The 14,741-nt window shown below is 40.4% G+C and overlaps 1 protein-coding gene across 1 annotated transcript in view; it reads left to right on the top strand.

Annotated features, from left to right (window-relative positions):
- The window catches only part of LOC311133785 (transcription factor EB-like), a 96,261-nt gene that overhangs the window by 46,927 nt on the left and 34,593 nt on the right, over window positions 1-14,741 (top strand). The window contains exons 4-5 of the mRNA XM_084167354.1: window positions 13,293-13,397; window positions 13,563-13,724. Coding sequence (XP_084023480.1) covers window positions 13,293-13,397; window positions 13,563-13,724 — 267 coding nt within the window. The remainder of the gene's footprint in view (window positions 1-13,292; window positions 13,398-13,562; window positions 13,725-14,741) is intronic.

The following is a 14,741-nucleotide window of genomic DNA, read 5'->3' as shown; positions in this document are numbered from 1 at the left end:
CGGGATGTGGAGGTCCTGGGCCGGCATGGTTACATTGGAGGTCCTGGGTTGGCGTGGTTACATGTGGTCTATGGTTGTGAGGCCAGTTGGAAGTGCTGCCAAATTCTCTAAAATGATATTGGAGGTGGCTTATGGTAGAGAAATGAACATTAAATTCTCTGGCAACAGCTCTGGTGGACCTTCCTGCAGTCAGCGTGCCAATTGCACGCTCCCTCAACTTGAGACATCTGTGGCATTGTGTGACAAAACTGCACATTTTAGTGTGGCCTTCTATTGTTCCCAGCACAAGGTGCACCTGTGTAATGATCATGCTGTTTAATCAGCTTCTTGACATGCCACACCTGTCAGGTGGATGGATTATCTTGGCAAAGGAGAAATAAATGCTCACTAACACAGATGTAAACACATTTGTGCACAGAATCTGAGAGAGATATGTTTTTTGTGCGTATGGATCATTTCTGAGATCTTTTATTTCAGCTCATGAAACATGGGACCAACATTTTACATTTATATATTTTTGTTAAGTGTACATTAATATGGCTCATTAACCTTTACGGACCAAATAATGATGATCCTCAATTATTTGACAATATATATAATAAATTATCAAGCCTGCAAGCAACTCAAGACAATATTATTATGGTGGGGGATTATAATACTGTTTTAAATAGCTCAATGGACCGAAAAGGAAATCACACCACAAACAATCACCCACATGCTCTTAAGGAAATTGTGAATGTCATGGATACATTAGAACTAGTAGATATATGGAGGCTTAAATATACTGATCTAGTGAGATATACATGGCAGAGACTGAATCAAGCTAGTCGTCTTGACTTCTTTCTTATCTCATTCTCGTTGGCACCAAAAGTAAAAGAAGTGTTGATAGGGGACAGAATGCGGTCGGACCATCATATAATAGGCATATACATTACTCTTACTGAATTTCCACGTGGGCGAGGATATTGGAAATTTAATCAAAGCCTATTGGATGATAATTTATTTATAATTAGAACAAAGGAATTTATAACTGACTTTTTCCAACATAACATAGGTACAGCGAATCCCCTTATTGTATGGGACACCTTTAAATGTGCCTTTTAGAGGCCATGCAATTCAGTACTCATCTCGAAAACAAAAGCAATTTAGGTCAAAAGAGTTTATACTAAGAAAGGAAATAGAAAGTCTAACAGAACAGATAGATGGCAATAAAAACTGTAACATAGAGGCTCCGAATAAATTAGAGGAAAAACAAAAAGAAATGGAGAAACTTATTCAAGAAAGATCAAGTGTAATATATTATAAAAATAAAGCAAACTGGATGGAATATGGGGAAAAATGCACAAAATTCTTTTTTAATCTTCAACATAGGAATGCTACCAAAAATAACTTAATGAAACTGGTTACAATTGACGGAGTCACCCATAATTCACCAAATGATATTTTGAAGGAAGAAACAAAGTACTTTAAGCATATGTTTTCTTTTCAGTCGCCTCCATCTCCTCTAACTGAAGCTAATTGTAGAGATTTTTTTTCTATTGATAATGTCAAATTAACAGCCACACAGAAAGACTCATGTGAAGGTGAAATTACAGAGGAGGAACTTCTGGATGCAATTAAAGACTTTAAGTCCGGGAAAACTCCAGGGTTGGATGGCATACCAGTCGAGGTATACCAAACCTTTTTTGATATACTAAGAGGACCGTTATTAGCATGTTTTAACCACTCCTATGTAAATGGTAGATTATCTGACACTCAAGAAGAAGGTCTGATCTCATTATTACTGAAACAGGATACAAGTGGAAAATATAAAGATCCAGTCCATTTACAAAATTGGAGGCCCCTTACACTTCAGTGTTGTGATGCAAAAATCCTAGCAAAATGTATAGCGCATAGAATTAAAAAGGTATTGTCGGATATTATTCATTCTAATCAGACAGGTTTTTTACATGGAAGATACATTGGAGATAATATAAGGCAAGTATTGGAAACAATAGAACACTATGGAAAATATGGGAAACCAGGCCTGCTATTCATAGCAGACTTCGAAAAGGCATTTGATAAAGTTCGACTGGGGTTTATATATAAATGCCTGGAGCATTTCAATTTTGGAGAATCTCTTATAAAATGGGTCAAAATCATGTATAGTAACCCTAGGTGTAAAATAGTAAATAATGGCTATTTCTCAAAGTTTTAAACTGTCAAGAGGAGTGAAACAAGGTTGTCCACTATCGGCATATCTATTTATTGTGGCCATCGAGATGTTAGCTATTAAAATCAGATCCAATAATAATATCAGAGGATTAGAAATACAGGGCTTAAAAACAAAGGTGTCATTGTACGTAGATGATTCATGTTTTCTTTTAGATCCACAACTAGAATCCCTCCACAGCCTCATAGAGGATCTAGATACATTTTCTAACCTCTCTGGATTACAACCAAATTATGACAAATGTACTATATTACGTATTGGATCACAAAAAAATACAATTTTTACATTACCATGTAGTTTACCAATAAAATGGTCTGATGGTGATGTGGATATACTCGGAATACATATCCCAAAGGAAATAAATGATCTCACTTCAATAAATTTTAATAGAAAGTTAGCAAAAATAGATAAGATCTTACTACCATGGAAAGGAAAATACCTGTCAATTTGTGGAAAAATCACCCTGATTAACTCTTTAGTATTATCCCAGTTTACCTATTTGCTTATGGTCTTGCCTACGCCTAGCAAACAGTTTTTTAAATTATATGAGAAAAAAATATTCAATTTTATTTGGAACGGCAAGCCAGACAAAATTAAAAGAGCATATTTATATAATGAATATGAATTCGGAGGACAGAAATTATTAAATATTAAAGCATTAGACCTATCACTAAAAGCTTCAGTCATACAAAAGTTATACTTAAATCCGAACTGGTTCTCAAGCAAATTAGTAAGATTGTCTCACCCAATGTTCAAGAAAGGCCTTTTTCCCTTTATTCAGATTACAACCTCTCACTTTCAGTTATTTGAAAAGGAAATAATCTCCCAAATGTCACTATTTCTAAAACAAGCCATAGAACGTTGGTTGCAATTTCAATTTAATCCTCCAGAAACGACAGAACAAATAATGCAACAAATATTGTGGTTAAATTCAAATATACTAATTGACAAAAAACCTTTTATTTTTTGACAGAATGTTTAAAAAAGGTATAATCTTCGTAAATGATATCATCGGTAGGACTGGTGGAGTTATGTCGCACATGCAGCTAACAAAAACATATGGAAATGTCTGCTCTACCCAAAATTACAACCAAATAATTGCAGCCTTACCGCAAAAGTGGAAGAGGAAAGTGGAAGGGGGAGAAAGTAAGGAACTTGTCTGTCGGCCTTGCATTAAAGAACATAATTGGTTAAGGAAAACTGTGATGAATAAAAAAGTATATCAGTTTCACTTAAGGACCAAAGGATTGACAGCCGTCCCATATAGATTACAAAATAGTTGGGAAGAGATCTTTGACGTACCGATCCCATGGCATAGTGTTTATGAACTGACATGCAAAACGACACCGGATTCAAAAATTTGAATCTTTCAATTTAAATTATTATATAAAATTCTTGCTACCAATAAAATGTTATTTATATGGGGGATACAATCTTCCCAGCTCTGCAGATTTTGCTGTGAAGAGACAGAATCATTAGATCATTTGTTTTGGTTCTGTCCATTTGTAGCTTGTTTTTGGACACAGGTCCAGGAATGGCTAAAGGATTGCAATATTTACCTGGAACTAACCTTGCAGATAGCATTACTGGGTGATCTGAAAAGTCATAATCAATCAATAATATAATAATACTTTTAGCAAAAATGTTTATTTTAAATTCACAATCTGTAGAAGCAATGAGAATAGAAAGGTTCAGAACTTTTGTAAAACATCACAGTACGGTTGAAATATATATGGCAAATAGAAATCCTATATGGATGGTGTTAAGAGATAGATGGGAGGTATTGAATAGAGTTGAAGGATGGGACTAATAACAAATAACAACAAATAATAACAAAGATAGCTAATAATGTAAGCATACTGTGTCCATAATAAGTATATAGGTTGTATGTTGGGAGCTTTTGGGAAAGAGCACAGTTAGAAAGATATGGCATATAGAAGCAAACCGGATGGACATCATGAAAATGATCGGAGAGGTTGAGAGTAGAAGAAGTTCAGGAGCAAAAAATAAATAATATATATATATAGAATTATTGTAAAATTAACTCTGTCCATAAGGTGTAGATAGTAAGTATAGACCGGAAGTAGAGGCCTGGGCATTGTTGTTCACTAATTTACTCCAAGTAGGGAAAGGATGGTGGGGTTGAAAAGTAATAAAGGGGAATATATATATAAAAAACATTGATGGAAGATACAATCTATCTGCAATATTAAGCTGATCCATTACCCCCCCCCCCAAAAAAAACACACAAAAAAAAACAAAAAAACAAAAAAAAAAATAGAAAAAATTATAAAAGATAAAATATTTAAAAAAAAAACAGGGTACATTAATAAAAATGTATTCACCCTGGACATGAGCCTTCCATTGATTTGGGATCTTTTGGAGTCATAAGCGCCAAGTGTCTTGATGGAGAAAGTCTGCATGCTGTTTGAGGTTTAAGTTACAAAAGTAGTTAGTAAAAATGTGAAGAACCATACTATGAAGAATTTATTGTTTTGTAACAGGACCGAGTTTGGGAAACCCTGTTCTAGAGTTCCATGGCCTAGCACACTCAGCTGGGGATGGACACATGTTAGTTTGTCTGGGAGACTTTGAGGGAGGAGATGGCATGAGTTTTGGAGTGAGTACAGTAAATCCAATTCAACCAGTGGTCCTGGATAATAATGTATGCTATATGTCATCAGACAGCCATAGCGAAGGAGGTATACAGTGCATAAAATATACTACCACCAGCAGAGCTTACTTCTCTGCTGTGGAGAGATCGCAGGTAGTTAGTCAGAAGGCTCTGGAAGTCCTTGGAATATTCTCTCTGTAGCTCCTGTAGAGAGATGGATAGAGGTACTGAATGCAGTTGAAAGAGAGCAAGGGTTACAGACAAATTCCACTCCAAAACTATCTTTTGGTATTTGTTTCATTAGTCCATTGTTGTCAATGTTTTGCTTGTCAGCACTCAAGTTTTCAAGATATGTAACTTTCAAAATACAGAAATCATCCCTGTATGCTGCGTTTTACATTGTTGGTTATTGAGGACTATAAGGGTGCCTTCCAATCAAACAAATGGATGCGTATAAGACAGCGCACCAATGGCTTCCGAAAGGAGGAGTGTGTTTGGGGAGAGGCTTGTGAGTGGAGTATTATTTATATATATATATATATATATATATATGTGTATATATATGTATATATATATATATATATATATGTATGTGTGTCTTACTGACATGGAGTGCTCCATGTTCCTGCTGGTAGCAGGCCTTAACCTGGATGCAGGGAAATGTCCTGCAGGACTCCTGGCTTGGAGTCCCTTCAGAAAGTATTCCCACCCCTTGACCTTTTCCACATTTTGTTGTGTTACAGCCTGAATATAACATTTATAAAATTGCGATTTTGTGTCCCTGGCCTACACACAATACCCCATAATGTTAAAGTGGAATTATGTTTTTAGAAATATTTACAAATGAATTACCAATGAAAAGCTGAAATGTCTTTAGTCAATAAGTATTCAACCCCCTTTGTTATGGCAAGCCTAAATAAGTTCAGGAGTAAACATTTGCTTACAAGTCACATAATAAGTTGAATGCACTCTGTGTGCAATAATGGTGTTTAACATGATTTTGGAATAACTACCTCTGTACCCCACACATACAATTATATGTAAGGTCCCTTAGTTGAGCAGTGAATTTCAAACAGACTCAACCACAAAGACCAGGGAGGTTTTCCAATGCCTCATTGATGGGTAAAAAAAAAAGGAAAAAAAAGGAGACATTGAGTATCCCTTTGAGCATGGTGAAGTTATTAATTACACTTTGGATTGTGTATCAATACACCCAGTCACTACAAAAATACAGGTGTCCTTCCTAACTCAGGAACCGCTTAGGGATTTCACCATGAGGCCAATGGTAACTTTAAAACAGAGTTAAATGGCTGTGATAGGAGAAACTGAGGCTGAATCAACACCATTGTAGTTACTCCACAATACTAACCTAAATGACAGTGAAAAGAAGGAAGCCTGTAAAGAATAAAAAATATTCCAAAACATGCATCCTGTTTGCAATAAGGCACTAAAGTAAAACTGCAAAAAATGTGGCAAAGAAATGTACTTTATGTCCTGTTTTTGGCAAATCCAACACAACACATCATGGAGTACCACTCCATATTTCCAAGCATGGTGGTGGCTCCATCATGTTATGGGTATGCTTGTCATCGGCAAGGACTAGGTAGTTTTTTTAGGATAAAAACATTTTGAATACAGCTAAGCACAGGCAAAATCCTAGAGGAAAACCTGGTTGTCTGCTTTCCACCAGACACTAGAAGAGGAATTCACCTTTCAGCAGGACAATAACCTAAAACACAAGTCCAAAACTACACTGGCGTTGCTTACTAAGAAGACAGTAAATGTTCCTGAGTGGCCTTCAACATAAATTGGCTTGAAAATCTATGGCAAGACTTAACAATGGCTGTCTACAATGATCAACAACTAACTTGCCAGAGCTTGAAGAATTTGAAAAAGAATAATGTGCAAATATTGTACAATCCAGGTGTGCAAAGCTCTTAGAGACTAACCCAGAAAGACTCTCACAGCTGTAATCACTGCCAAAGGTGATTCTAACATGTATTGACTCAGGGGTGTGAATACTTACACTACCAGTCAAAAGTTTGGACACACCTACTCATTCAAGGGTTTTTCTTTTCTTTTTAGAATGTTTTACATTGTAGAATAATAGTGAAGACATCAAAACTATGAAATAACACATATGGAATCATGTAGTAACCAAACACTTAAACAAATCAAAATATATTTGAGATTCTTCAAATAGCCACCCTTTGCCTTGATGACAGCTTTGCACACTCTTGGCATTCTCTCAACCAGCTTCATGAGGTAGTCACCTGGAATGCATTTCAATTAACAGGTGTGCCATCTTAAAAGTTAATTTGTGGAATTTCTTTCCATCTTAATGCGTTTGAGCCAATCAGTTGTGTTGTGACAAGGTGGGGGTGGTATACAGAAGATAGCCCTATTTGGTAAAAGACCAAGTCCATATTATGGCAAGAACAGCTCAAATAAGCAAAAAGAAACGACAGTCCTTCATTATTTTAAGACCTGAAGGTCAGTCAATGCGGAACATTTCAAGAACTTTGAATGTTTCTTCAAGTGCAGTCGCAAAAACCATTAAGCGCTATGATGAAACTGGCTCTCATGAGGACCGCCACAGGAATGGAAGACCCAGAGTTACCTATGCTGCAGAGGATAAGTTCATTAGAGTTACTAGCCTCAGAAATTGAAACCCAAATAAATGCTTCACAGAGTTGAAGTCACAGAGACATCTCAACATCAACTGTTCAGAGGGGACTGTGTGAATCAGGCCTTCATGGTCGAATTTCTGCAAAGAAACCACTACTAAAGGACACCAATAATAAGAAGAGACCTGCTTGGGCCAAGAAACACGAGCAATGGACATTAGACAGGTGGAAATGTGTCCTTTGGTCTGGAGTCCAAATTTGAGATTTTTGGTTCCAACCGACGTGTCTTTGTGAGACGCGGTGTGGGTGAACGGATGATCTCCATGTGTAGTTCCCACCGTAAAGCATGTAGGAGGAGGTGTTATGGTGTGGGGGTGCTTTGCTGGTGACACTGTGTGATTTATTTAGAGTTCAAGGCACACTTAACCAGCATGGCTACCAAAGCAATATGCAGCGATACGCCATCCCATCTGGTTTGGGCTTAGTGGGACTGTCATTTGTTTTTCAACAGGACAATGACCCAACACACCTCCAGGCTGTGTAAGGGCTATTTAACCAAGAAGGAGAGTGATGGAGTGCTGCATCAGATGACCTGGCCTCCACAATCCCCCGACCTCAACCCAATTGAGATGGTTTGGGATGAGTTGGACGGCAGGGTGAAGGAAAAGCAGCCAACAAGTGCTAAGCATATGTGGGAACTCCTTCAAGACTGTTTGAAAAGCATTCCAGGTGAAGGGTGGCTATTTGAAGAATCTCAAATCTCAAATATGTTTAAAAACTTTTTTGGTTACTACATGAATCCATATGTGTTATTTCATAGTTTTGATGTCTTCAGTATTATTCTACAATGTAGAAAATGGTAAAAATAAAGAAAAACCCTTGAATGAGTAGGTGTGTCCAAACTTTTGACTGGTACTGTATGAATAGGGGGGGTAAGGTGACTAGGCATCAGTATGATAAACAGAGTAGCAGCAGCGTACAGTGGGGAAAAAAAGTATTTAGTCAGCCACCAATTGTGCAAGTTCTCCCACTTAAAAAGATGAGAGAGGCCTGTAATTTTCATCATAGGTACACGTCAACTATGACAGTCAAATTGAGAAAAAAAAAATCCAGAACATCACATTGTAGGATTTTTAATGAATTTATTTGCAAATTATGGTGGAAAATAAGTATTTGGTCACCTACAAACAAGCATGATTTCTGGCTCTCACAGACCTGTAACTTCTTCTTTAAGAGGCTCCTCTGTCCTCCACTCGTTACCTGTATTAATGGCACCTGTTTGAACTTGTTATCAGTATAAAAGACACCTGTCCACAACCTCAAACAGTCACACTCCAAACTTCACTATGGCCAAGACCAAAGAGCTGTCGAAGGACACCAGAAACAAAATTGTAGACCTGCACCAGGCTGGGAAGACTGAATCTGCAATAGGTAAGCAGCTTGGTTTGAAGAAATCAACTGTGGGAGCAATTATTAGGAAATGGAAGACATACAAGACCACTGATAATCTCCCTCGATCTGGGGCTCCACGCAAGATCTCACCCCGTGGGGTCAAAATGATCACAAGAACGGTGAGCAAAAATCCCAGAACCACACGGGGGGACCTAGTGAATGACCTGCAGAGAGCTGGGACCAAAGTAACAAAGCCTACCATCAGTAACACACTACGCCGCCAGGGACTCAAATCCTGCAGTGCTAGACGTGTCCCCCTGCTTAAGCCAGTACATGTCCAGGCCCATCTGAAGTTTGCTAGAGTGCATTTGGATGATCCAGAAGAGGATTGGGAGAATGTCATATGGTCAGATGAAACCAAAATAGAACTTTTTTGGTAAAAACGCAACTCGTCGTGTTTGGAGGACAAAGAATGCTGAGTTGCATCCAAAGAACACCATACCTACTGTGAAGCATGGAGGTGGAAACATAATGCTTTGGGGCTGTTTTTCTGCAAAGGGACCGGGACGTCTGATCCGTGTAAAGGAAAGAATGAATGGGGCCATGTATCGTGAGATTTTGAGTGAAAACCTCCTTCCATCAGCAAGGGCATTGAAGATGAAACGTGGCTGGGTCTTTCAGCATGACAATGATCCCAAACACACCGCCCGGGCAACGAAGAAGTGGCTTCGTAAGAAGCATTTCAAGGTCCTGGAGTGGCCTAGCCAGTCTCCAGATCTCAACCCCATAGAAAATCTTTGGAGGGAGTTGAAAGTCTGTGTTGCCCAGCGACAGCCCCAAAACATCACTGCTCTAGAGGAGATCTGCATGGAGGAATGGGCCAAAATACCAGCAACAGTGTGTGAAAACCTTGTGAAGACTTACAGAAAACGTTTGACCTGTGTCATTGCCAACAAAGGGTATATAACAAAGTATTGAGAAACTTTTGTTATTGACCAAATACTTATTTTCCACCATAATTTGCAAATAAATTCATAAAAAAAACCTACAATGTGATTTTCTGGAAAAACATTTCTCATTTTGTCTGTCATAGTTGACGTGTACCTATGATGAAAATTACAGGCCTCATCTTTTTAAGTGGAGAACTTGCACAATTGGTGGCTGACTAAATACTTTTTTCCCCACTGTATATGAGTGGGTGTGTGTAGTCAGTATAAATGTATGTGCATATAGTGTGTGTGAGCAAATGATGGAGTGTCAGTGTGCGTGAATGTGTAGGGCCCTGTGAGTGTGCGTACAAGGGTCAACTCCGATAGTCTGTGTTTTTACACAAATCAACTGTACTAGTTGTTCAGGCTCTGGTCTTGTCCCGTCTTGATTACTGTCAGGTAATATGGTCAAGTGCAGCAAAGAAACACCTAGCAAATATACAGCTGACTCAAAACAGAGCAGCACGCCTTGCCCTCAACTTCACATACAGAACTAACATCAACAACATGCATGCCAGTCTTTCCTGTTTGAGGGTTGACGAGAGATTAACTGCTTCTCTTCTAGTTTTTGAGAAATATTACTATGATGAAAATTCCAGATTGTCTGCATAATAAAATATCATACAGCTCAGACACCCATACATACCCCACAATACATGCCATCAGGGGTCTCTTCACAGTCCCCAAGTCCAAAACGAATTCACGGCAACGCACAGTATTATACAGAGCCATGATCGCATGGAACTCCCTTCCATCTCAATTACTCAAGCAAACAGCAAAATTACATTAAACAAATGGATAAAACAACAGCTCATGGCGAAGTAGGGACTGTGAAATTACACACACACAAACACAGGCCCACTCTAACACTCACAATCTACACACATTATTCTTTAGGTGTATTCGTTGTATATCGTTGTATTTAACGTGTGACTGTTCTTGTCTATAAGTGTTTTGTAACTTGTGTTTTTGTGTGGACCCCAGGAAGAATAGCTGCTGCTTCGGCAAAAGCTAATGGGGATCCAAATAAACCAATAATGTCATCATGGCGGGCGTGAACAGAGTGTGTGTGTGTGTGTGTGAGAGAGAGAGTGAGAGAGTGAAAGAATGCACTGGCAGCACTGAGCAGTGACTCAGGAGGTGTCCAGTGGGGAAGCTCAGCCAGACACTAACTGTTCAAGCATGTCGTGCAGCCCTCTGCTAGTCTAAAGTTTTGCCATTTTTGTATCATGTTTCCAATCATTTACTTTCGGGTAGGAGCAAGGGCTCTATTTGGAACGGAACATAATATGTCCTGAGAGTGTTGGCATGCATTAGCATTAAGCTAAGCTAAAATTTGCCATAGGCCTATCACACAAAGGTTTGCTAGCTAACATGCCAAGCTAAACCCCGCTAGAGGACTTTGAAACATGCTGAAATCATTAGCATGCTAACATGAAGCTCTGCTAGATCAGAGAAATGTGCAGGAAAGATTAACATGCGAAGCTAAACTAATGCTAAGCTAAACTTTGGAGTGGACACAGAGGCACTTGTCCCTCTCTGGCAAGCATTCCTACCAGAGCCGATTGAGTTTGGAGATGTAATCACCCCATTCGTCAGGGTGTATAAATACACCCTGTGTGTGTGTGTGTGTGTGTTGGATAGGTATGTTCAGTGAGGTTAGGGTTGTCTTATAAGTACTTTAGAGTTATGGAACGGACTAGAGTTGCAGGAGAGAACTTGCATGAGCACAGGGCCTGTCAGTGTGTAGTTTTGGTAGTAGTAGTGGTGGACAGGGGTTTTTCTTGGTCAGGTCATGTTTCTGATATAGTGTATTTGCAGAAGTAAAAGTGATCTAGAATTAGTAGTACATGTAGTGGTATAATACTGTTAATAGCAGCAGTAGTGGTAGTAGTTTGTTTGGCTGTTCCTATGTTGAGTGTTGGTTCTCTGTGTGTAGTTTGAGGCTTTGCTGTCACGCTGTAGTAGACTGCTCTTGGAGTCAAGTGTGTGTGTGTGTGTGTGTGTGGTTCAGCCAGTGGGCACAAAGCGGGCAGTGTGTGCACCTCGGGCACTGAAATGTACACGGCGGACAACAGGCGGCCTCAGTCCTTCTCAATAGGAGCTGCCCTTCTTATTGTACCTCACACACAATGCGCTTTTTTCTCTCTCCCCCCCCTCCCTCTGTCGCTCTCTCTATGCCCATATATGGCCTGTGTGTCTGATGAAAGGATGAGAAGTCTGCTCTGATTGGGATGATAAAAACACACAATCAGGCCAAGGCTGCACTTTTATTCACATTGACTCACATTCGATTACTCTGAAAGGAACAGTCCCAGAAGGTAGAATAACACCAGATCAAGAGTAGTTTTAACACTGCTGAAAGGGGAACTCTGGGGCTCTCCTAAGTGAGAGACAGGTGGGTGGGTGGGAGGTGGAGGAGAAATGGTGTGGAGGTGGGCGAGGTTGAGGGTGTTCCCCTCGAAAGGCTGCTCACATGACCACCACACAACAACAGGACCACATGACTCCCACATGACTTCCTCAGTTGTAACCATGGTTACATTCCTCAGCCCAGAGCTTGGGCCTGGAGGGGGTTGGTATGATGCTCCCCCACCTCCACCCTACCCCTCCCTTCTCCCCAAACCTTCAGCCTCCACTGCCTCCTTATGCATGATGTTATTCAATCTAAACCACTGTGAGGAAAAGGCATTAACAGTAACTTGCACTTGAGATTCCTTTTAGTTTCAAACTGTAAATATGTTGTTTTTGTCTTATCCTGAAGACAAGGTTAATATGATTATCTACTCTAAAGATGCCTAAAGACATGTTCTTATGCTGAAAGACTGGCTACTATGCTAGTCATACACTACATTAAAAAGAGTTCATCATAGTGACATGTTTTTATTAAAGTCACTTTATGTTTTCACGTTTTGAAGTTTACATCATGTGAACCCATAGTACTAAACACATCTAATAGACGTCTGGTGTGTGTGACTGGTGATCCAGTTGTCCTCTCGTCCCCCCTGTTCTAAAGCCCTGGGGTAGCTCCTTGTTAGGAGACAGTGAATATATGGCATTGTCTGGTATGGAAACATTTAGTGATGTTATTCATTAGATGGCCAGACATCATATGACTGTCTAATACAGCATAAACAGACTGATGGACTGTACAGATATTACTGTATGTTCCAGGGGTCCTGACTTAGAGCTGTTGAGAGACAGGGGTACATACCTGGAGGGATGTGGTGGTGGATTATATCCTTGTTGATTACACCAATTGATCCATTAGCAATGAATGTGATTGATAGTCTAGTTTTCCAGGTCTGATGTAGATGATTAGAAGGTAAAAGGACGTGGTGATTTTGGGTTGGTGGGGTTGATGACCACTGAGACATGAGGCCTTACACTGGATGGGCCTGTGTGACCCTCTAACATAGTATTCTAACACCACCTTTTCTCTCTCTCTCTTCCTTCAGCTTCCTCTCTCTCTCGGGCTGGACTGCGGTGCGTCTGCGTCTGCACGCCCCCCCCTCCCCCCTCGCCCCCCAGCCATGGCCTCGCGAATAGGGCTGCGGCTGCAGGTAAACATATGTTGGAATGATTGATTAATTGTTTAATTGATTGATTGGTTAACACACTGATGTACAGTGTTACTGTATACAGTAGATTGATGTATTGACTGACTGATGTATTGACTGACTGCCTGATTGATGCATTGACTGATTGACTAATGTATGTATTGTCAGCTGATGCGAGACCAGCTGCAGCAGGAGGAGCAGCGGGAGCGGCAACAGCAGCAGAATGCGGCGCTGCAGTACATGCAACAGCAGAGTGTGTCTGCACCCAGCCCCGCCATCAACGCTCCACAACACTACCAGAGCATGCAGGTTCCTGTTGAAGTGCTCAAGGTAAGACATATAGAGTAGGTGTGTGTGTGTGTGTGTGTGTGTGTGTGTCCTCCGAGATCGTGCACATTCAGTCAACCCCCCACCTCAGTCAACACACACTCAGTCAACACACACAGTCAGTCAACACCCACTTCAGAGGGCGGAGGGAGGCAGGGTCAACGGGAGGGAAGGAAGGAGGGAAGTTTAGTTTGGACTGTGCTGCTGCTGCAGATCAAACACCCACCCTCATCCCCAATACCCACCCACATCTCAAAAACCAACCACCCAATTACAGCTCTCCTGGCCCCGGCCTGGTCTACTGTAGTGGTCCTAACCTGCTGACTAGCTTGAGATACAGGCATATAACTCTGACTTTCACCTAAGTCATGCAATGATGTCAATGGGAGATTTGGGAAAACATTTGCGGTACATGTGCCAATCTTAAATTAGGATTTAAATTCATTAGAAGTGCACTGTGCCAAGAGGGAAGATGAAGAGAAGGGATAGAGAAGGGAAAATGGAAGATGAAGAATGGTGAGGGGATAGGTGAAAAAGAGAATGCACTCTGGAGTTGATATAGAATGGGGAGATTTAGGGGATAGAAAAATGGAGAGAGAAAGAGGGGAGAGGTTCTTGCAGAGAAAGAGAGGGGGATTTAGGAGTAGGGGTAATCCACTCACGTGTTGCTGTGGGTCAGCCAGCCAGCCTCACTGAGCACCTCCTGGGAGGAGTGGAGGTGGTCAGGACTGGATCAGTGCTGCTAGCTGGACTGGACTGGAGAGAGGTGGATATAGCAAAGACTGAGAGAAGGAAACCGAGACGGAAATAAATAGAGAGACAGAGAGAGAAAAATGCGGTGGAACAGCAACAAGGTAGGGTGCTGGAGAATCAGTCTTCATCATGACATGGTGTGTGTGTGGAGAGATATGACAGACAGGAGAGTAAGATACTGTATGTCAGAGGCAAGGAGATAAAGGTTAGCTGCCATTTTGCCTGATTCCACAGATACCTGTGAATGTTCTTATCTGTGTGTGAGTG

Source organism: Coregonus lavaretus (assembly GCF_964263955.1).
Source record: "Coregonus lavaretus genome assembly, chromosome: 8".
Taxonomy (NCBI): Eukaryota; Metazoa; Chordata; class Actinopteri; order Salmoniformes; family Salmonidae; genus Coregonus; species Coregonus lavaretus.
This window is presented reverse-complemented; position numbering and strand designations above follow the sequence as displayed.